Raw genomic sequence first — 19,546 nt, 5'->3', positions numbered from 1 at the left:
CCTAATGGCTTGTGAACAGGTAAACAAAAACTTATTAACACTGAAAAGTGTTTCTGCCTTGGAGGCTACCATTACTGTAAAAATGTATCTTTAAAAAAAAAATTGTGGAGTTATGTCATTAAGATAAACCACTCTTAAAGTGACATTAACAGTTGAACAAATGACATCTGATTAACTGAACTGGCAGTTACACCGATACAGAATTCTCTTCTGCTAGTGCAGTGAATTTGTATCTTTTCACTGGGCAACATGAAATAGAAGACGCAGTTTGAGAGCGTCAAAAAGAGCAAGGACAAGCTTCCGTACTAACTAAATTAGACTTCTCTCTAGCTTTGTCATACTGTACAACAGTCCCCTTTCCTTACCTTGGTGTCCTGATTACTCTGTGAAAGCAAGTTATTTTTTTGAGCCTCTCTTAGCTGGACGCGTGCAGTAGTCTGTTCCACAACCTCGGTGTCTTGGTTGAGTATGCAAGGCAAAAGGAAAGCACCAAACATACAGTATAGAAAGAACAGAGCCATACTTCTGTATGTACAAAGTCTTCAGAAACTTAACCGGGGTAAATCATTTCGACTGGGTCTTTGCCATGCAATCTTGAGTGTTCAAAGAGGAAAATAGAAGCTTTTAACTAGTTTCTGGTTGCACGAAATGGCTGAGTTTTAGAATTTAAAAAGTTTGTATTTCTAGGTAAGTTAGACAGTGAGGAGTAAATATTGATACATATGAAAACTTCTTGGTCCTTCTTGAGTTTTAATATATTTTCAGTCCGAAAACTAAGCAGCAGTAAAAATGTTTCTTTCTTGCGGTTTAAATCCTGGAACTGAAGGTACTGGGGAATGTTTGAAGTGGCTGGAAAGTGTCTTATTGCACCAGTGGTGACTGACTGACCCCGCTGTTTTCCACCGAGCTGGGTGAGATGCTGGGACTGTGCTCCGCTGGGTTCCCGCTCGAACTGGGGGTCAAGGGTTCATGTCCTTCAGAATTCTCCAGCATTTCCTGAATGAGAGGTGGCATTGATCCAGGAATTTCCATTTTCAAGGTAATTACACGTTCTGCACCTTTTAAAGAGAGATAACAGAAATCTGGTAGAGATAAGGAGTCAAGCTGAAGAACTAAGGCTCCACCTTCACTGACTTGAACGAGGGTTTTGGTGAAAACCGTGCTGCCAGTGCCTTCCAGAGGCTACCCTAATTTTACGACATTTAAATATTTCTATTCCATCTACAGAAAAGCAGCACAGACGCGGTGACTTCCTTAAATGTGCTGCTCCCATGCCCGAGTCAGTTGTAGGAAACAGTGTCAACATATATTCACTTAATTTACAAAGAGACGTTCTTGATAAAAGACCAGAAACAGCGTGTCTTCCAACAAGACAGTTTTCAAGGATACCAGTTACCCGCAAAGGAAGGAAGCGACAGGTGACAGCTAACAAATGGGCGGCTTGTCAACTTGGACGCAGCACTGCCCTGTCCAGGGCAACAGGCACTAGCCACGTGCGACGGTTTAAATTTGCTACATTACAATTAGGACAAACAGTGCCTCGATTGAATTAGACACTTTTTTAGTGCTCGAGAGCCACGTGTAGCTAGTGGCTCCTTGTATTGGACAAGGCAGATCAGACAGTATGTCCATAATCACAGTAAATTCTATTAGCACCGGTCTAGCTAGATCTAGACCATGACAGTATTAAGTTAAACAGCCTCACTGTTTTTAAAATCAAAGACCTCGTAATTCTAATGGCCAAGCACTGGTATCTGCTGTTTGCAGAGACTCTGAACCCCATGCTAAGGATGAACTCAGGAACGGCTCATCGAGGAAACCTCTTCGAAGTAGCTCAAAAATCGAGACTCCTCGTCCAACAAATTCACCGTGTTTTCTGAGCACTTTGTGAAATGCAGAGTTGGTTCCTTGGCTCAGCCAGGCCTTCAGGGGCAGAGCACGCTAATGGGGAAGGAAAAGGACCGCAGCAGGCTGGGTACCAGGGATAGCTGCTGAGTTTTCTCTCCACACAGCAAAGCCCGACGCTAACACTCAACTGTGATATAGCTCTAGGCACTTCTGTAATTGCTCGCGTTGCCACACAAACTGAAAGTCACTAGACCAAGAATATTTATACCTCTCAGGAGAGCAAGAGTTCCTTTGCTGAGAAGTGTGCAGAAGTAAATCTGCCTACACGCGAGATAGCAATGGCAACACCGATGGAGAGAGAGACTTCACCCAGTAACAACTGCCCTAAGTACTATTCATTTTCCCCAGGTTTGGATGGTCAGGAAAAACTGGAGTCAAGTTTATAGCAACCAGAGCATGTGTGCCAAGGCATGAGATGAAAAAGGCTGTCATAGAGTACATTCTCCTGAAAACAGTTTTTCTATTTACTTAGTAATCTGAATTATAAACTCAATCTATTAAGATCATTGAGCAGGGTAAGATTTAAGGTGTTTTTTTTGTTTTGTTTTGTTTTTTTTTAAAGGGTGAATACTATATTCCTTCTGATTTCCGTGAGAAATGAATTCCGGAACAACAACAACAAAAAGACAGCTATTATCAAACGTCCTGAATGAAAACATCAGTTTAAAAACAAGTCAGGACCACTTGGCAAACACAACATAGACTTCAAGACCTACCTTTCGCACTGATGCTGCGGAGATCTGTGATTTTCATTAAGATCTTTGGAAACATGTGAGGCTTGCTGGGTCGTCTCTTTCGGATATAAATTTTTAGTGCTTCCAGCAGTGGTTCTTGTAGCTTATCTACTTTTGTTGGTTCCTCAAGGTCCTGGCGGTCTAGACAGCAGGAATAAAGGATAAACAATTAGGGCAGCAAGAGTCACGCACCTGCCAGGTGAGCGTGCGTCCTTGTTCCTCCTAGCACATTATCATTTTATTAATGAGATGATTCCATCACATACACAACTTTGAAGATACAGGGAACTGCTTTAGGCAGTGACACTTGAACATGTCCCTCTTGCTGGTCAAAAGCACATTCTGATGCCTGGTTGCTTTTGTTCCAGGAAGAGAATTACTCCTTGTGACCAGGAGGTGTCACTACTGAACTGAATTCAAACAAGCCTTGAGCAGGATGGTTCTAACAGCAAGGTAAACAGGCCCCGTAATCAAAGCCATCACTTTTTAACCACTTATGATTCAACCTCCTGTGAGCCAGTAGGGGTCAGTACAGAGCAGAAAGCCATACTTGATCCTGGTCCTGCAAGGTTTGGGCGTTGGGGTGGGGGTGGGTTGGGGGAGACAAACCAATGAATTGTAGTCCCAGCCACTAAAGTAGCAAACAGCACAATCAAGTCCCTAGCATTATCATTAAAATGTCCCTGGGCAATTTATTTTACAACAGTCTGATCCTACCTTTGAAATAATACCTGTGGCAACTGGAGAAATAGCACTGTGGTATTTCAGAGCAACAGGATCCCAAGTACCTTTATTTAATTTATAACCATATGGAAAAATGCAACGGACCCCAAGCATGCATGCCTGGCTATTTATTCACGTGTCTTTTTCCATGCAAAATAACTCTGGAATGGAGATGGGAATTTCCCATAAATGACAAGTGCGAGTTGTTCTTCATGGAATCTCATGAGGGTTTTCTAGGTAGTTGGTACCTCCACAGATTAAGCAGATGGCACTAAGAAGGCCTGTTTCTGTGTCATCCATTTCCAAAGGCAGGAGCTGGTTGGCAAAGGTGAACACAAGGTCAGTCAGAGGACCAAATCCAGCATTGTGCATCTGAGTTCGATTTAGGGTAAGGCCATCTGAAAAAGTCATGGTGTCTTGTTCTGGGGTATACCTGGTGCAAATTCTAAGAATCTGGAAGGAAAAAAAAAAAAAGCATATTTGATGGGTCATCAAAGCCAGCTTGTTCTTACAGCATCAACCAGATCTAGGCACGTAGATTTCCAAAGACCTCTTGCATCACACGCACACGGTCCCGCTTTGGGATGTGTGATGTCTTCTGCAGCTCTTTCATTAAAAGAACAGAAGTCAAAACATGGGTTAACGTTATTTAGGGAACAATAAAAGGACAAAAGAAATTTTGAGAACCACTTGTGCTAAAAGTAATTCATTCGACTTGAATAAACATTTACTGAGTACCTACTTATGTCCCAGGCACTGTGCCAGGTGCTGGGGATAAGAAGAACAAGATTTTTTTAAAGAGCTTACAGTCTACAAAAAAAAACATAATCTTCAAAAAAAAAAAGGCAATATGTACCATTAAATGCCTAGTACATGTCAAATGTTCTCATGCCCTACGTTCAATCTTTCAAACAACGCCCTAGAGTGAGTATTATTCCTATTTTACAGATAAGGGGCTAAAGCTCAGAAAGGTGAAGCCGTATGGCCAGTGTCACACAATTAACATGTGGCTGCACTGGATTCAAACCCAGGTGAGGCCCCCTCTTCCGTGATGCCTCTGGTCACGCAGCTCCACAGACAAGGAGAGTACGAGCAGGGGTGGAACCGGGAAGGCAGTTGGGCGTTCGGACGTCCTCTGACACCGATGGGAGGGAGTGCAGGGCGCACACACCCAGAAGAGGCAACATTTCAACTAAGCTCAGAAATATGGCTGGGATCCTAGGTAAGCAGCCTTGGTCACGATGCCACAGTCTCGCAATGCCACCTCGTACGGCCTTGATAGAAAACTCTGCCGGCCACCCCAGCACACCTGCTACTGGGAAGTTGCCTGCTCCGGGCTCGGGGCCTTCGGGCCTCGCTCAGCACGGTGAACTCCAAAACACCTTTCTGGTGTTCCTGCTGCCCTGTCAGTCCTCACTGTGGGCAAGACGCTCCGTGCGTTCTGGAACACGCAGCCACCCAGAAGCATATTTCTGCACCAACAACTGTGAGGGACCTTTCTGCCAACCAGGTTTCCACATTTGACTTTTTCATCTAAAAAAGTCTCAGAGCTTCACGAAGCACAGAGACAAATTTATTCCACCTGGACAGGAGTGAAGAACCCAGTAGGTGGATGGAGCTGAGTATTTTTTCCCAGATGTTGGTGCTCAGTTTGGGTGTGGTCACCATGAACTTCAGTGTCAACCGAGAGGACAGATGTGACCAGAAGGGTCTGCCATCTTCCTGGGATGTGGCCACGTGCAGAGGGGGTGGCTCTCGGACGAAGCCACACGACTCCCAGCTGGCAGGGAAGTCCCAGAAGTACAGCCCTCCCCACTCTCCATATTCTCACCAAGACTCCTAAAGCAGGAACTAGGTCAAATCTTTTATCTTGAAGGCAAGTGCTGGGGGGGTTGGGGTGAGGACAGCTCCCGTGCAGAGGACCATCCTGACTGGCTAAGTGACCGCAAAGGCCTCATATCCACTGGAGCACAGTTAGCCAGGGGGCAGGGCGGTCACACTGGAAAGGTCGCATGTTCTTGGGTCCTTGCTCTGGTGTTCCCTGAACCTCCAAGAAGACTGGGCCAGGAGCCAGCCCTCCTCTTACATGCAGGACTCGGACTTGGGCAGGAGCATGAGGATGTCCCGCCTCGTAAAGTGAGGGCATGGGACGCTCGTGGATTAAAAAACGTCCGACTCTTGGTCAGGACATCTCCTGAGAGGAGAACGGTGAATGATTAGCTCTCCCGCCTCCAACTTATAGTAGCTAATGTTTTTATCGATCAGCGACTACGTGCCAGGCACCATGCTAACTTTTAACATATTGTTTAATTCTTGTATCAACCCAGGAGTTAGGACTATTGTTAGCCCATTTTACAGACGGGGAAACCAATGCGAATAAACAGCTTGTCCTTGGTGGCCTAACTACAAGATGGCATGACTCGCTTCAGGCGACCTGTCTCCAGCACTTAAGCACTCCACTATGCTCTTAGCCTCTGCTTCACAGCTGCCTCGTTCCTCCGCAGGCCGCTATCCGCTCCAGCCGCCTAAGGTGAGATGACCTCTGGCCTGGCGTTAATCTGGATATGAGGCTCATTTGCCTTCTTCGCTGGGTGCCTTTGCACCGTGTACAACCTGAACAGTTACCCATGGTGACCTCCCGGTATACGGGAGCGCACGGCCTGTGGTCTGGAAACGGAAAATTTTACAAACTTGAGGCGAGAGGGGCACAACCTCAAACTTAATATTCCCATTCTGTGACCAAGCGGCACCGTGAACTGGAAAGCATCTGAATGTGAGTGGTCACTAAGCCATTACAAAGATTCCTCTTCTCTGGATGGGTGGCTGTTTCTGCCTCTCAGGTATTTGCCCAGGGGCCTCTCTGAGCCATTTCCTATGGGTCCCTGATCGGCTGACCTGTTGCACTTCATCTTGGTAGCTGATGGGCTACGAAGCCATTGCCAGAGTCAGAGCAGCAAAGGAACCGAGAGTTACTTGTCGACCTGAGTTCCTCTGAAAGCCTTTGGCGGGGGGCAGGGCGGGGGGCGGCGGGGGGGAAGTACAGTGCCCAAGGTCACGCAAGCAATGGTGCCAGGGCAGACCACAGGACTCCTAGCCCCCAGCCCATGTTCCCTTCAACCACCTGGAGGATCACGAGGAAATGTGCCTGCGTAGGGAGGTATCGTGCGATGGGCAGAGTCGAGTAGGCTCAGTACGTATGGGCTCAAAATCTCCAGGCGCTTTTCCAGTTTGGAATCAAGGAGGTACTAAAGAAGTCTTTGCAGCCGTAGCACGCTGCCAAGAAGTGAATGCTCTAGATCTGTCCCTGCAATAATGAAAGAAACCGGGGTTTGCTGGAAAGGAACAGAAGACCAAGATTTAGGCGTTCGCAAGCTGTCAACAGCTCACTTGGAAATCCAAATCCAAACTGCAGTGCACAAACTCTCCTATTCTGAAGGGGGTCCCTCCTCAGGAGTTGGAAAGTGTTTGGATTCTCATGAAGCGTTTATGTTCTGTTGCCCTTCTCTCTCTAGAAAAGTTCAAAACCAGAAACAAGTATCAATGGGCTGTCCGGAGACGAAGGCACATGGCCTGAGATGGGAGAACGGTCAACGTCTTCTTTTATCAGGAGGACCGCCACGCCCACCCTGCCCCGGCTGGGCCCAGTGGGCAGCGGGCATCTTCCTCACGGCTTCCGGCCAGGCCCGCCTCTGGGCACGAACCAAGGACTTTCACTTTGTTCAAGTCAAATGCCAGTGGCAACTACCAAGTGCTTCACCGGTATTAAAAAACGCCCTTTGTTTGAAATGAGGGTATTTCATCTGAAAGAGGAGCACGCAAGTCCCACGAGGTGGGTAAAATTAGCCGGGGCGAGGCTGACTCCCCGAAGGAGAGCCCTGTCGGGCAGCACAGAGCTCTGCTGAGGGCCAAACCTGAGACTGCAGCCTTCCTGCCTTCAGCAAGGACAATGGAGTATCGTTCCACTGCCTTCTGGGTGCCCCCGGGGAGCAGACTGCCAGAGATTGGAGCTGTGGCAAGATCTGAGCACGTGGGATCCCAGGGACAGAGGAGGGACCAGTCGACACCCTTCTCCCCTCGTCCCTGTGACTGCTCTAATCCAAACCGCCATCACCTCTCCTCCGGGGATGGCCTCCACTCCCATTCCTACAGCCACAGCACAGGGTCCAAAACGTTCACCAGAGGGGCCTCGCCCTTGCTAAGCTCCCTCCAATGGCTTTGAGCCGTTTTAGATCCAGGATATTCACACTCCTTCCCGCAGCAGCGTCCGTGACCTCTGTCTGTCCCGCCCCTGCTCCTCTTTCCCCTTGCCATATTGGCCATATTGGTCTTTCTGAATCCCTAGCAACTCAGTGTCGCAGCAAAGCATATGCGTTTGCTGTTCCCTCTGCCTTTGGTGCCTTTCCCTTGATCTTCATGATTCTCCCTACTCAGAGCTCAGTTCAAACGTCACCTCCTCTGGATGCACAGGGAACACACTTCCTAAAACCTATTACTTTCTATCATATCACCCCTTTTATTTGAAATAGAAAATTGTTTTAAAACTGGGGTATAGCATGTGCAGTGGTTTTAAAATACGCCCACAAATTCTTCGCTACTACTCCTTTTAAGGAGTAAAGCTTCATTCCTCTGCCCCTTGAGTGTGGGCAGGACCCAGTGACTTGGTGCTAACACAGAATCCACTAGAAGCAACGGGTAGGACTCTGGAGAGTAAGTCCTAGGAGGCGAGGCACCGTGGACTCCTCCCTGACTGCTCTCTTCAATCTCATTTTGGGGAAAGCTGGTTGACGCGTCATGAGGACACTATGGCAGCCCCATGGAAAGGTCCATGCGGTAGGGAACCGAGCTCTCCTGGCAATAACCAGCACTATCTTGCCAGGTAGCTGTGAGGAGCCGCTCCCCCACTGCCCCGGCAGCCCTTCTGCAACTTTATGAAAGACCCTGATCCAGAGGCACCCAGCTGAGTATGTTCCTAACTCACAGGGACCCCGTGAGATAATAACGCTCATTGTTTATTGCTGCTAAGTTTTGTGGCAACTTGACGTACAGCCGTAGATAACGAGCATAACGTGCTGGCCTCGGGTGTGCACACAGCTCAGAGGTAGAGCTGCGTGTATTTTCCCCTAAGGGTACACCCACCCAGATCAAGACACAAAGAGTTCCAGCTCCTACAGGCTCCCTTAGCCCCTCCTGATCCAATCCCCTCCCCAAAATAACCATTATTTGGACCTCGATTCCCGCAGATCGCTTTTGCCTGTTCTTGAACTTTACATAAAGGGGATCCTACACTATAGTCTCTCTTGTGTTGGCCTTTACTTAGTCCATAGCATCTCTGATGTTCCCCGCCGTAGCGCATAAAGCCCCGGTTCTTTTTCCTTGCCGGGTAGTATTCCAGTCTGCCCCATCGCCCTGCTTTCTTTTCCCCGCAGCACCGTCACTCTCTGAGCTTGCTGACCACTGGCCCTGTAGAAGATGAGCTCCTAGAAGGAGGCTGGCTCTTTATCTGACCTGCTCCCTGCTGTATCTTTAGCATCTAGGGCAGTGTTGTCCACACAGCAGGTGGCTAATGAATATCTGTTCAATTATTAACAAAGTGGACTCCCTCCTCGGAATCTCTCCCACCTTGTAACCCCCCGAGGGGGGCAGCCAGCGACTTCTGAGTTTCCAGGCAAAGGAGAAAAGCTCAAATTGCTCACACATCTCGGTCTGTGCACTAATTGTATTTGGCAACTGGTGGGCAGATCCTGATCGGATTTGACTCTCCTCCAGCGCTTGTGGGAATGTTGAAGCGGTGACAATAACAACAACAGTAACACACACACAGCTTTGTGAGGCCGTCTTCCCTGGCACGACATAGCACCTATTATGATGAGCTCATCGGGACAAAATGTTTTCCCCGGCGAGACCTGCCACCAGCCTGCCTTTCTGAGACCAGCACGCGAGGAGACGTTACGTTAACGCGTCAAGAGAGACACGAGGGATTAAATTTGATACAATATTCTGTGTCGCCGGATATATTCAAAATATTTGTATGAACGTGTAATCAATATAAAACATCATTCATTAAGGAGGTGTTTTACATTTTTAAATACTAAGTGCTTGAAATTGAGTGTCTATTTCGTAATGACAGCTCTTCAGCCACCTTTCAGTCACTCAGCAGCCACAGGTGGCTTGTGGCTGCCGAACCAGGAGGCACAGCTCGAGCTTGGGTGTGTGTGTATACACATATGTCCTGGTGTGTCACAGCTCACAGTACAAATTCGCTACCATCTAATTTAAAGGATGCTAATTTAAAGGAGCCCTTACTGTGTGCCAGGTACTAAGTGTTTCACATGCATTAACCTAATTAATTATCCGAACAGCTTTACGAGGGAGGAGCCGCCATTCTACCCCTTTCACCGAGCAGATAACGGAGGCTTAGAGAGGTCACATGACCACCCCACTTCGCGCAGCTTCTATAGGGCAGAGCTGGGATTTGAACCCAGGGGGACTGGCTCCAGAGCCCGCCCCCTTAACCACCACGCTGACTGCCTCGCGGGGACTTCCGGTGACAGTCGGGGCCAGGGCTCTGGACCCACGGGTGACAAAGCTGGGTGTCAGAGAGACACGGGGCCTCGTCCCGATGGCACCGGTGGCCCGAGGCAGTGCTGAAGCCTGAACCCAGGCTGTGGGCTCCGAGGCCAGAACCAGCCTTCGGGCTGGGTGCTGTCTCTACTGAGCCCCTGGAAGGGAGAAGGACAGATTCACGTGGGAATGGCCCTCCGTGGCTGTGTAGCCACATGGTCCCCAGGACCCCAGGAGCCACAGATCGTGTTTTGAAGTCACGCAGGGCAGCCGCCCCTGCGTCACCAGAGCAAGGTGCTCCTACCGCTGGCGTGCGAGTGTCCCCTCGGGGCGGTGAGAGCCGTGGGCGGCAGGAGCCAGGAAGGCCCCGCGTGACCGTCAGGGGAAGACCGCACACTGGAGCTGACCCGCGGATTCCGGGATTCCCACTGCGATCTCTAATTCTTCTGCGCGCCCGTTCATTCCCGAGTCCTCAACGAACGCCTCCAGCGTGCCTGAAAGCCTGCTCCAGGGACCAACCCCAACGCGGTCCCTGCCCTCCCCGAGCCGACAAGCAGGCGTACAAGACGCTGCGGAACACGTCTCTAATTACGAGAGAGACCGCTGGGGAGCGGGTAGGAACTGGGCGGCTGGTCAGGAAAACCTTTTCTGAGGAGGGGGCATCTCGGCTGAGCGGAGGGGCTGGCCAAGAAGCAAGTGGCGGGGCAGTATCTAGAGAGAAGGAACGCCTGCCGGGGCCCTGCGGGCCTCCGGCTTCCACTTGAGCTGTGGCTGCCTCATCTGCAAACTGGAGATGAGACCAAAAATCCCCTGGAGGGTGTAGTGAGGCTCAGTACAGTGTGAGGTGACTGAAGCCTACGGTGTTCCAGACACTGTCCAAGCCCCTCGTTTCATTCTCTCCAGTCCCTAAAAGGCAGCTTCGATTCTATCGCCTTTGTTTTCAGTATGAGGAAACCGAGGCTCAGAGACGGGGAGTGGTTTTCCCAAGGTCACACAGCAGATAAGCAGCAGCCCCAGATTCGGAACCCGGGCAGACTGGCTTCAGAGCCCACACTTGTAACTACTACCGTCAGCAGCTGGGGCAGGCCAAGGGGGAGCTGGGTGGCTGTGGGGCCATGTTGGCGCCTGGGAGACGAGTCTGTAGTAAAGGCGGGAGCTCCCCAGGGAGGGTGGCGGGGCCAGACCACGAACTCTGGAAGGGCAAGGGCTCACCTCTCCTCCCCGCCATCAAATCCCCCAGGTCCATCACACAGGAAGTGCCCGACAACTGTGTGTGTGACTTCTTCCCTCGCGCCGCACGAAGAGACCAGTGAAGGGTGGAGACAAGAGCTGGACGGTGGCACACCTCAGCCAAAGCTGGCGGTGACTCCTAACAGCGAGGATGAAAATGTACCGGCCATCTTGTGCTCGCTTCCCCTCAGGCCCGGCCCTGTCGCTCACCTCCCGGCACATTCACCTCCTCACCGCTCCTCAGCTTGCCAGGGCCTCCCCGCCCCACGGCCTTTCAACTACACTCCCCGGGACCCCTCACTTGCACATGTCTCTGATTGGTGTCTTTTACTGTTCCAGCTCTTTCTATCCCTTCGTTAAGGGTCATCTTCTTCCCTAACCACACCATAGAAATCAAGCCCGGTCCACCGCAGACACGTTCCTGGCCTCGATCCTGCTCCTGTTTTTCTCTGTGGCCCCGTAAGACCCTGCCTATTCATTTACTGTCCGTCTACTCCCAACAGAAGGTCAGCTCCATGAGGGGAGAGATTTTTGTCTGTCCTGTTCACTGCTGTGGCATCGAGCCTAGAACACTGCCTGGCACACAGCAGGGCCTCAGTGAGTATCTGTAAAAGGGAGAGGGGGAAGGAGGTCAGCAGGGAGGAGCAGGGGCGAGCAACCTGAAGGCCAGATGGCCTCCAAGGTTGTTTCTTACGATTTTTAGGTTGACAGGGACTTGACCCCAATTACCTGCAGAGAAGAGGCAGTTTAGAGGGAGGAGGAGAAGAAACAGGACAGGAAAGATAAAGGAGAGTGAGCAAGAAGGAAAACGTGAGCAAGAACTCGGGTGAGGGGACTCCTCCGGGGCCTCCCTTTCTTGTCCTGAACACAAACTTAGAATGCCACAACTCTGGGGCGAGAAAAGGAAGGTAAACTTCTATCCACAAGGGTTTCGAAGTTTGGCCCATCTTAGGAGAGACCTTTCGGCTTCTTGACCCCTGTGGGAAATCGGGAGGCTCAGAGTAGGGCTCCAACCCCGAGGGAAGCCTGGCTGTGGTCCCCACAGCAAAGGGTCCCCCCCAGCAGGCAGACGCTGGGACAGAAAATCCCTCTAGAGGGCAGTGTGGCAGGGGGCGCAGGCCGGACAGGCTTCGGGCACTCTTTGTCCTTGGACCTCCTTCCTGAGGGGCTCCCACCTCGTGACTGTAAAGCAAACCACGTCCCGCGTGGCCTGTGATTTCCCAGCACAGCGCCGGACCCGGCAGGTGGCCCCGCGCTCAGACACAGAGGCCCGTCTTGGACCAAACACAACACGATGCGCTGGCGGCCGTGACTGCATTGGGACAACCGTGACTTTCCTTTCTAGGGGCTGACAACAGCTTCAGCCTGTCTCTGTCCGTGTGTCCTCCTGGTCTTTCTGTCTCACTCTCTCCAGACATCAATGGCTTAGATAAGAAGATTCTTCTAAATGGCTCAGCTAGTTGAGAAGATTCTCATCCGAAAGATGCTCTTTGAAGTTGTGCATTGTTCAGGCTCTCGTGATTAATTGCCTTTGCTACAAATTCTTGGAAATGAGCTCTTGTCCGGGGCCAAATAAGTACCCCTTCTGCTTCATCTCATATGACTGGAGGTCTCTGCCCCTTCCCCGGGTAGAGTGTTCTCCTCCTGTGGCTGCTCTGTGCCAACCCCAACCCCCCTCAAGCCTGTGGAGCCAGGAAGGAGTGGTTGACAGTTTCCTGACTCGTGGCCACAGGGGCTGAAACTGCCCCCATGTGCTTATGACAGCTTTGTCCCTGATTTCAACGCCACCAACCGAGGATCTAGTACATGTTCCACGTTGATATTCATGTCTGTACTTAAGCCCATGTAAAGAATTACTTTTAGTTATCACCTTATTGATTTGTACTGCTAGGTAAATGGAGGCTGGGAGAGGTTAAATAACTTGACGAAGGTCATCGAAATTAGTTCCTGGGGGAGCCTGGGTGGCTCAGTTGGTTGAACATCCAACTCTTGATTTCGGCTCAGGTCATGATCTCACAGTTCATGGGTTCGAGCCCCACATCAGGCTCCATTGACAGTGTGGAGCCTGCTTGGGATTCTCTCTCTCTCTCTCTCTCTCTCTCGCTCTCGCTCTCTCGCTCTCTCTCTCTCTCCCTCTCTGCCCCTCCCCCACTCACGCTTGTGCTTGCTCGCTCTGTCTCTCAAAATAAATAAACTTAAAAAAAAGGAACTGGTTCCTGTTCTACCTGTTTCCACCAAGGGGCTAAGGGCCGATTCTTGGATCTACAGGCAAACCAGAGGAGTGCTTAGTTTTCATTGTAAAGGTGGGATGTGGGAAGATGGCCACCGGAGGTTGGCTAGGGATTTTAAGGAGGGATCTAAGCACCGTGAACCATTAGGCATAGGGTGTTGTAGAAACAAATGCTCCACTGGTGGATCTCAAAGTATCCTTCTCATTCCTTCTTTCCCAAAGGGCTAGAGTTGAAGGAACCACAGACCGTCACCACCTGGCAGCCAGACAAGAGGAGGACTGAGAAACAAGCAAAGAACCGAAGTCAGAGCCCAAGCCTCAGGAAGGCTCTGGGCCCTGATGGGTGGCCGTGTGATGCAGGGAGTCAGAACTGCACCACATGCCCTGGTGCAGACACCGACCTGCTGCATGCGACCTCACAGGTCCCTCGGCGACTCGAGGCCCCTGGGGCACCTCTCCCCATGCGCCGGTGACTCCAGTCTCCACTAATATCACGGGGATGTCCTGAGGCTTAGGTGACATTCTCCTGAGAGCCACACTTTAAGCACTCGTGAGGAAAGGATAAGAAAGCCCAGGCTTTGTCATTAACTATTCCAGCAGCTCCTTACTAACCTCGTTATTGATTTGCTCAAGTGGCTTCTACTATTCCCTGGTGGTCTGGCTGGTTCTCTGCCCAGGGCCCGCCTAACACCACTCCCTGTCTATGCTTCTAATCCTCTCATGGCTTTGGAGTCCAAAGATGTGGGTCTTGGGTGTGGTTCCAGCAATCACCTGACCCTGGTGACTCACCTAGTCTCCAGCTCCTTATCTGTAAAATGGGATGAATCGCCATCCCCAGCCAGGCTCACTGAGGTGTGTGAGGCTCCAAGGAGCTGAGGTTTGCAGACTCTGTGGGGTGTGGGTAGGTGACAGGTGAACGCTGCTCTGATGTTTCATTTTTTCCTGAACGTCCCTACGTTCGTCCCAGACCCTCTGACGCTATAAGATGAAAAGATACCACATATACTCTCAGGATCCCTGGAACTTGTAGCTTATCGAGTAACCATTACCACTCCTCCTAAGATCCAACCAGTAAGTGGAAAGACACATAAACATTCGTGCTTCCTGCACGACTGCCGCACACGGAGGTCTTCTCTCCTCCTGAGCAGGATTGTGTGTTTAATTACAGTGAGTAACTATATTTGCTTTGCAGAACTGTTTATACCCAAAGCTATGAAAGATGTAATAAAAAGAAAAATCTATGCTTTTAAAGCACTTCAAAAGCTAATTTTACTTTCTCTATTTTCTGAAGCATCCCCGCAGGCCAGCTTCCCCTCCCACTTCCTCCAGAGGCCCATCAGCCTATACTACCCCCCGCAGGCGGGACAGACCCCCGTCCCCTCCAATGAGAGCTGCTTCCCTGCCCAAGAAAACCAACCCAGCCAGAATGAATCATATCATCCTCGATGCCCCTATCAGGAAGAGAGAGGGTAGGTATCCAGCCAGTAGACCCACAAGGGACAAGGTATGACAGTCGTCATTACCCTCTCTCGGGCCCTAGAAGCTACGGTGTGAGAACGGCAGAGGGAGAGAGGCACCAGGAATCCATTCCCTTTGCACAGATGGGGACACTGAGGCCTATGGAAGGAAGGGATTTTCCCAAGGCCACTGACAAGTGGTTTAAGATCAGAGGGTAGAACTAGGGTGCTATGTGCCACCTCCTGTCGCTCTGGCTTCGAGAAGCGTGACGGCCTTTGCAAGATCTATAGGACTGGCCCACGGAAGGGGCTTTGGGGGAGCAAGCAAGCCTGTGACCGAGCCAGGCTGGGTCCTTCCCCAAGATCGTGCAGTGGGGGCTCCCACACCAGGGTCGAGAAGGTAGGAGGTTCTGCCCAACTCCGGGGAGGGCGGGGGGGAGCTTTCAGCAGTGGAACTGAGATTCAGGCAGGAAGGACGGGGCTCAGTGTGCAACAGGAGTGGAAGGAGGAGAGGCTGGAGAACCAAAGCCTCTGCAGGTCTTCAAAGCATCGCTGTCCCCTCCTCCCCCCACCCAACCCCCGCCTAAGAGTTCAGAAGGGCACATACCAGAATGTCCAGGCAGGCGGCCTTCAGCAGGGTGATTTGGTCTGCAATGGTCAAGCCGGTGAAGCCGGGCAGACGTTTAGCAAACTCCACAATCTTAATAATGCACTTGGTGGCCAATTCACTGAATTTGTCCCAGAGGCCCAGGTCCAGTCGGACTCGATGGTCAGCACTGGAGTTCTAAGAGGGAAGGAAAAAACACTGTCAGGGGAGTTTCTGGAAAGCTCAACAGAAGGCAAGGAACGCAGCATATTTCCGATTAATGCACTGATGTTTCAGTCTTGACCAGGGAGCTTCCTGTTGGGGTGGCTGCGTTTGGCGAGGATTCTTTTTCAAATGCTCGATACCGTATCCCTGCACCAACGGATCATCAAACGACAGATACAGAAATGAAAAAATAAGTGAAGTGAATTAGGAATGAGCTAAGAAGTGAAGGAATGATGGAGTAAAGATTCACCGTTTCAGAACCCTGATGAATTACGGGCTCGAGGCATTGACCAAAGAGGCAATCCGTCGTGGAATCACACACCCACCATCTATGAAACAGTCACGCCAGCATCCGAGCGGACCTCTCCACGGAACTGCAGGAAATCCAGGAGGCAGAGGAATGTGCTAAGTTCCGCTATGTGGGATGCGACTGTCACCACCCAGAATGCTAGAGACTCTGTCAAAGCAACGAATTGGTTTCTTCGACAAATACATTGCGAGGGGATAAAAAGAAACGGAAGGAGAAAGCTGCAGACTAGAAGCAACGCGACCGGGGCGCCGGTGGACCGGCAAATGAGCAAATCACAGCACACCCGCTCTGGCCTGCGGGAACAACAAAGGGAGCACCCGCACAGCCCGCAAGCACAGATGAGCCTCGGAAGCATCAGGCCAGGTGAAGAAGGCAGACACAAAAACCTGCAGGCAGAATGAGTCCACTTGCAGGACATTCTGAGAACAGCAGCACCACAGTGGGAGAGAGAAGACCACTGGGGTCCAGGGGCTAGGTAGGGACAGAGGCACAGGAGGGGACTAAAAAAAAAAAAAAAAAAAAGAAGAAGTTAGGAGGCTTATCAATTGTAACGTATAGACCTTAGCTGAATTCTGATTCAAATAAGCTAAAAACATGGACACCTGTCGCAAGAATGGGAACGTGACATCTCGCTATGAGATGCTACTTTCATGTAACGAAAACATTGCTGCTATGCTTTTGTTGGTGGCAGTTCTCCCCCCGCCCCCGAGAACATTAACATATTCATAGGCCAAAGAACATATTCGTAACTGACTTTTGGATAACATAGAACGGGGAGACATTGTGATGAGGACTGGAAGTGGAAGTAAGATAGGCTGGGGAGTGATCACAGCGTTCGTTACTCGATTCTCTCCAACTTCCGCATTGCGTCCGCAGGTTTTCGTAATAAAGAGGTAAGAAAGGGACGGTGTGAATTAAAACAAAATGCTACACTGACAACAGCAGAGCACAGACTCTCTAGCGGACGTCAGTGCTGTGACGGTCACATGCACGCTTCCCCGGGCGCCCCGGGTCCCACCGCCAGGCTGGGCTCTCGGGACACGCTCGGTGCTGGGACACAGCTCCCTGAGGGGAGCCCCAGGAGGGCACAGCTGCTCCTTCTGGGAGGGACCGGCCTCTCACCCCCCCCAGCAGCTTTCATTCTGGACCCCGAGGCCCAGGTTCCTGGGGGAGCCGCAGAAGAAATCAGGGGGAAGCCCTCCTCTCTTCCCCCTACGGGAAGATTAGATTTCAGTCCGACTCTGGGCACCTACTGGCCGGATTCCTCCATCTATTCGAATATTCCTTCCTCCACTCACGCATCCGCCTTCCTCTCTTGCTCCCACCCTCTGTTCCACCAATGCTTCCTGATCCACCTTCAGGCCGCCAGGGGCCGGGGGTGTAACTGCTGAGCACACCCGACGCGCTCCCTCCCCTGGTGAGCTGACAGCGGGGCAGGGAAAGCGCCCGGCGCTCTGGGGACGTGCCACGCGGCAGGAGCCATCCAGGCAGGCCCCGGGCTCCGAACCTCGCCCAACCCCACGGTCACCGGCCAAGGAGGGGCTGGCTGTTCTCCGCGTCATCCTGAGACAGGGAAAGCCCTTTCAGAGAGGAGAGCTAACTTGTCCACGAGGGGCCGGAAGTGGCTCCCAAGTCTACCTGATCCCCGACAGGCGAGCCCTCCGGAAGCGACGCCTCAGTCTTCCCGGGGGTAAGGAGGGACACGGCTGTCCCTCCGAGGCTGCAGGGAGACGCGCAGGGTCCCAGAGGCGCGGGCGGTGCCTGGTGTGTCCCGGGGGGTTTGGTCAGCGTTGGACCCCTTTCCTCAGCAGTGCCAACTGCCAACGGCACTGCCGGAGGGTTCAGACAACGGCAATGACCGTCTTCTCCTCTGTCCTCTGGAGCAGAGGTAGCATGGCCAGCCAAGTCCCCGTACTGGTTCCCACTCCATGGCCCGTTACGAGCCTCAACCTGGCTTTCCTCGTTTAGCCAGTAAGGAGGATGCTCGGAGGACACACAGGAAACAGAACGCCACTAAGGATTTGCCGGAAGTTACTGAAGGTCTCAGCTTCTGCTTAGGACCGCACTAACACACACCCAAGAAAGTGGATGGTTGGCTTGTTTTCTTCTACTTTTCCTTCTCTGATCTCCAGAGCAGAATCTCCTGCCTGGATCATTGCAACAGCCTCCTCCCTGGCTTCCCTCATTCCACTCTGGCTGCCTTATAGTCTATTCTGATCAAAGGAATGAAAGAGATCCCTTGAAAACAAAAGTTAAGGCAAGTCAATGTACTACTCCGAATCTCCACTGCTTTCTCATTTCATCCCAAGAGCCAAAGTCATGTCACTGGCCTGCAAGGCCTCCCCAGATCCGGGTCCTGCTCTCCGACCTCCCGTCCTCCCACTATTCTTCAGCTCACTCCACCCAGCCTCACGGGTCTCTTGCTTGCCCTGAACAGGTGGGCATATGCCTGCCTCTGGGTCTTTGCACTGGGTGTTCCATCCCCCCGGACTGCTGTTCCCTCAGCTACCCACATGATGCACTCCCTCCTTCCTCCAAGTATTTGATCAAGTATGTCACTCTCTCTTGAGCCCCACTCCGGCCTCCTCCACTGAAAACTACGGGACCCCCCACCTGGCACTCCGTGCCCCCTACCCTGCTCGAAGTTTACTGTGCTTGTCTCCCGACACACTGGCCTTCACTTACGTACGCGGGGTCTCCCTGTCCCATTTCACGCTGCTTTGTCCTCAGTGTCTACGGCACTGCCCGGTACACGGCAGACAGAGGCTCAGTAAGTACGCGTTAAATGAACCAGCGAGGAACGAAGTTCCCCCAAATCCTTGCTAGTTTCAGGTCTCGGGAAGACCAGAATTCTGAGGATGGGGCTCTCCGGGCGGGGGTCTAGGCCTGGTCACGAGGCCGCTGCTGCCTCCGGACACAGAACTGAACCACCCCGATGGACAGGGAGGCCCCCTGGGCCTGGCGTTCAGGCCTCGGACAGATGTCAACGGTTCAGAGAAGGGTGCCGTGCACCCCAGTCTTGGGTTCCTCACCTCTGTGAAAATCAGCCCAGAGCGTCAACAAAGCGAGCTTTCATTTTTAACGCTGGGGGTGGCGGGGGGCCACAGAAGGCCTCCAAAAGGTGGCCGCCAACGTTACCTTCCGCAACACCCCCCGGCAGAAAGTGGGCGCGCACCCTCCAGATTGATTTCATTCCTTCCGCAAGGACCTTGGTGGAGCACAGTACACTCAGGGGAACACGAGAGCAAGACGTGTGGCCATTCGGGCTGTAATTAAATTTAATAGGCAGTTTATCCCGTTTGTAGGAAGATGACACGGAAGAGAGGGACAGAGAGGCGAGCTTGCGGCGGGCGATCATTTGACAACAGAGTATCCATCTGGAAAAAAAGCCATTGCCCCGACCCAGCGAGTGTGAACGCAGCCTTCATCGGCATCATATGAGCTTACTTCCCCACACTCTGGGCTGCGGGAGAGAAGCCTGTCGTACCTTCTATTAAAAATAATGCACCGCCGTCTTAATGGCATGTAAATCTAACTCACTATTATGCAAACTGAAGGGAAGAGGCAGTTAATAAAACACAA

At 51.6% G+C, this 19,546-nt stretch overlaps 1 protein-coding gene across 2 annotated transcripts in view; it reads right to left on the bottom strand.

Moving 5' to 3' along the window:
- Positions 1-19,546, bottom strand: part of RARB (retinoic acid receptor beta) — a 404,400-nt gene that overhangs the window by 959 nt on the left and 383,895 nt on the right. For both annotated transcript variants that reach the window (XM_049628899.1, XM_049628900.1), the window contains exons 5-8: positions 15,451-15,627; positions 3,614-3,818; positions 2,625-2,783; positions 366-1,058 (exon numbers count right to left, since the gene is read on the bottom strand). In XM_049628899.1, coding sequence (XP_049484856.1) covers positions 862-1,058; positions 2,625-2,783; positions 3,614-3,818; positions 15,451-15,627 — 738 coding nt within the window. In that variant the 3' untranslated portion in view covers positions 366-861. The remainder of the gene's footprint in view (positions 1-365; positions 1,059-2,624; positions 2,784-3,613; positions 3,819-15,450; positions 15,628-19,546) is intronic.

The sequence above is a fragment of the Panthera uncia genome, chromosome C2 (assembly GCF_023721935.1).
Source record: "Panthera uncia isolate 11264 chromosome C2, Puncia_PCG_1.0, whole genome shotgun sequence".
Taxonomy (NCBI): Eukaryota; Metazoa; Chordata; class Mammalia; order Carnivora; family Felidae; genus Panthera; species Panthera uncia.
This window is presented reverse-complemented; position numbering and strand designations above follow the sequence as displayed.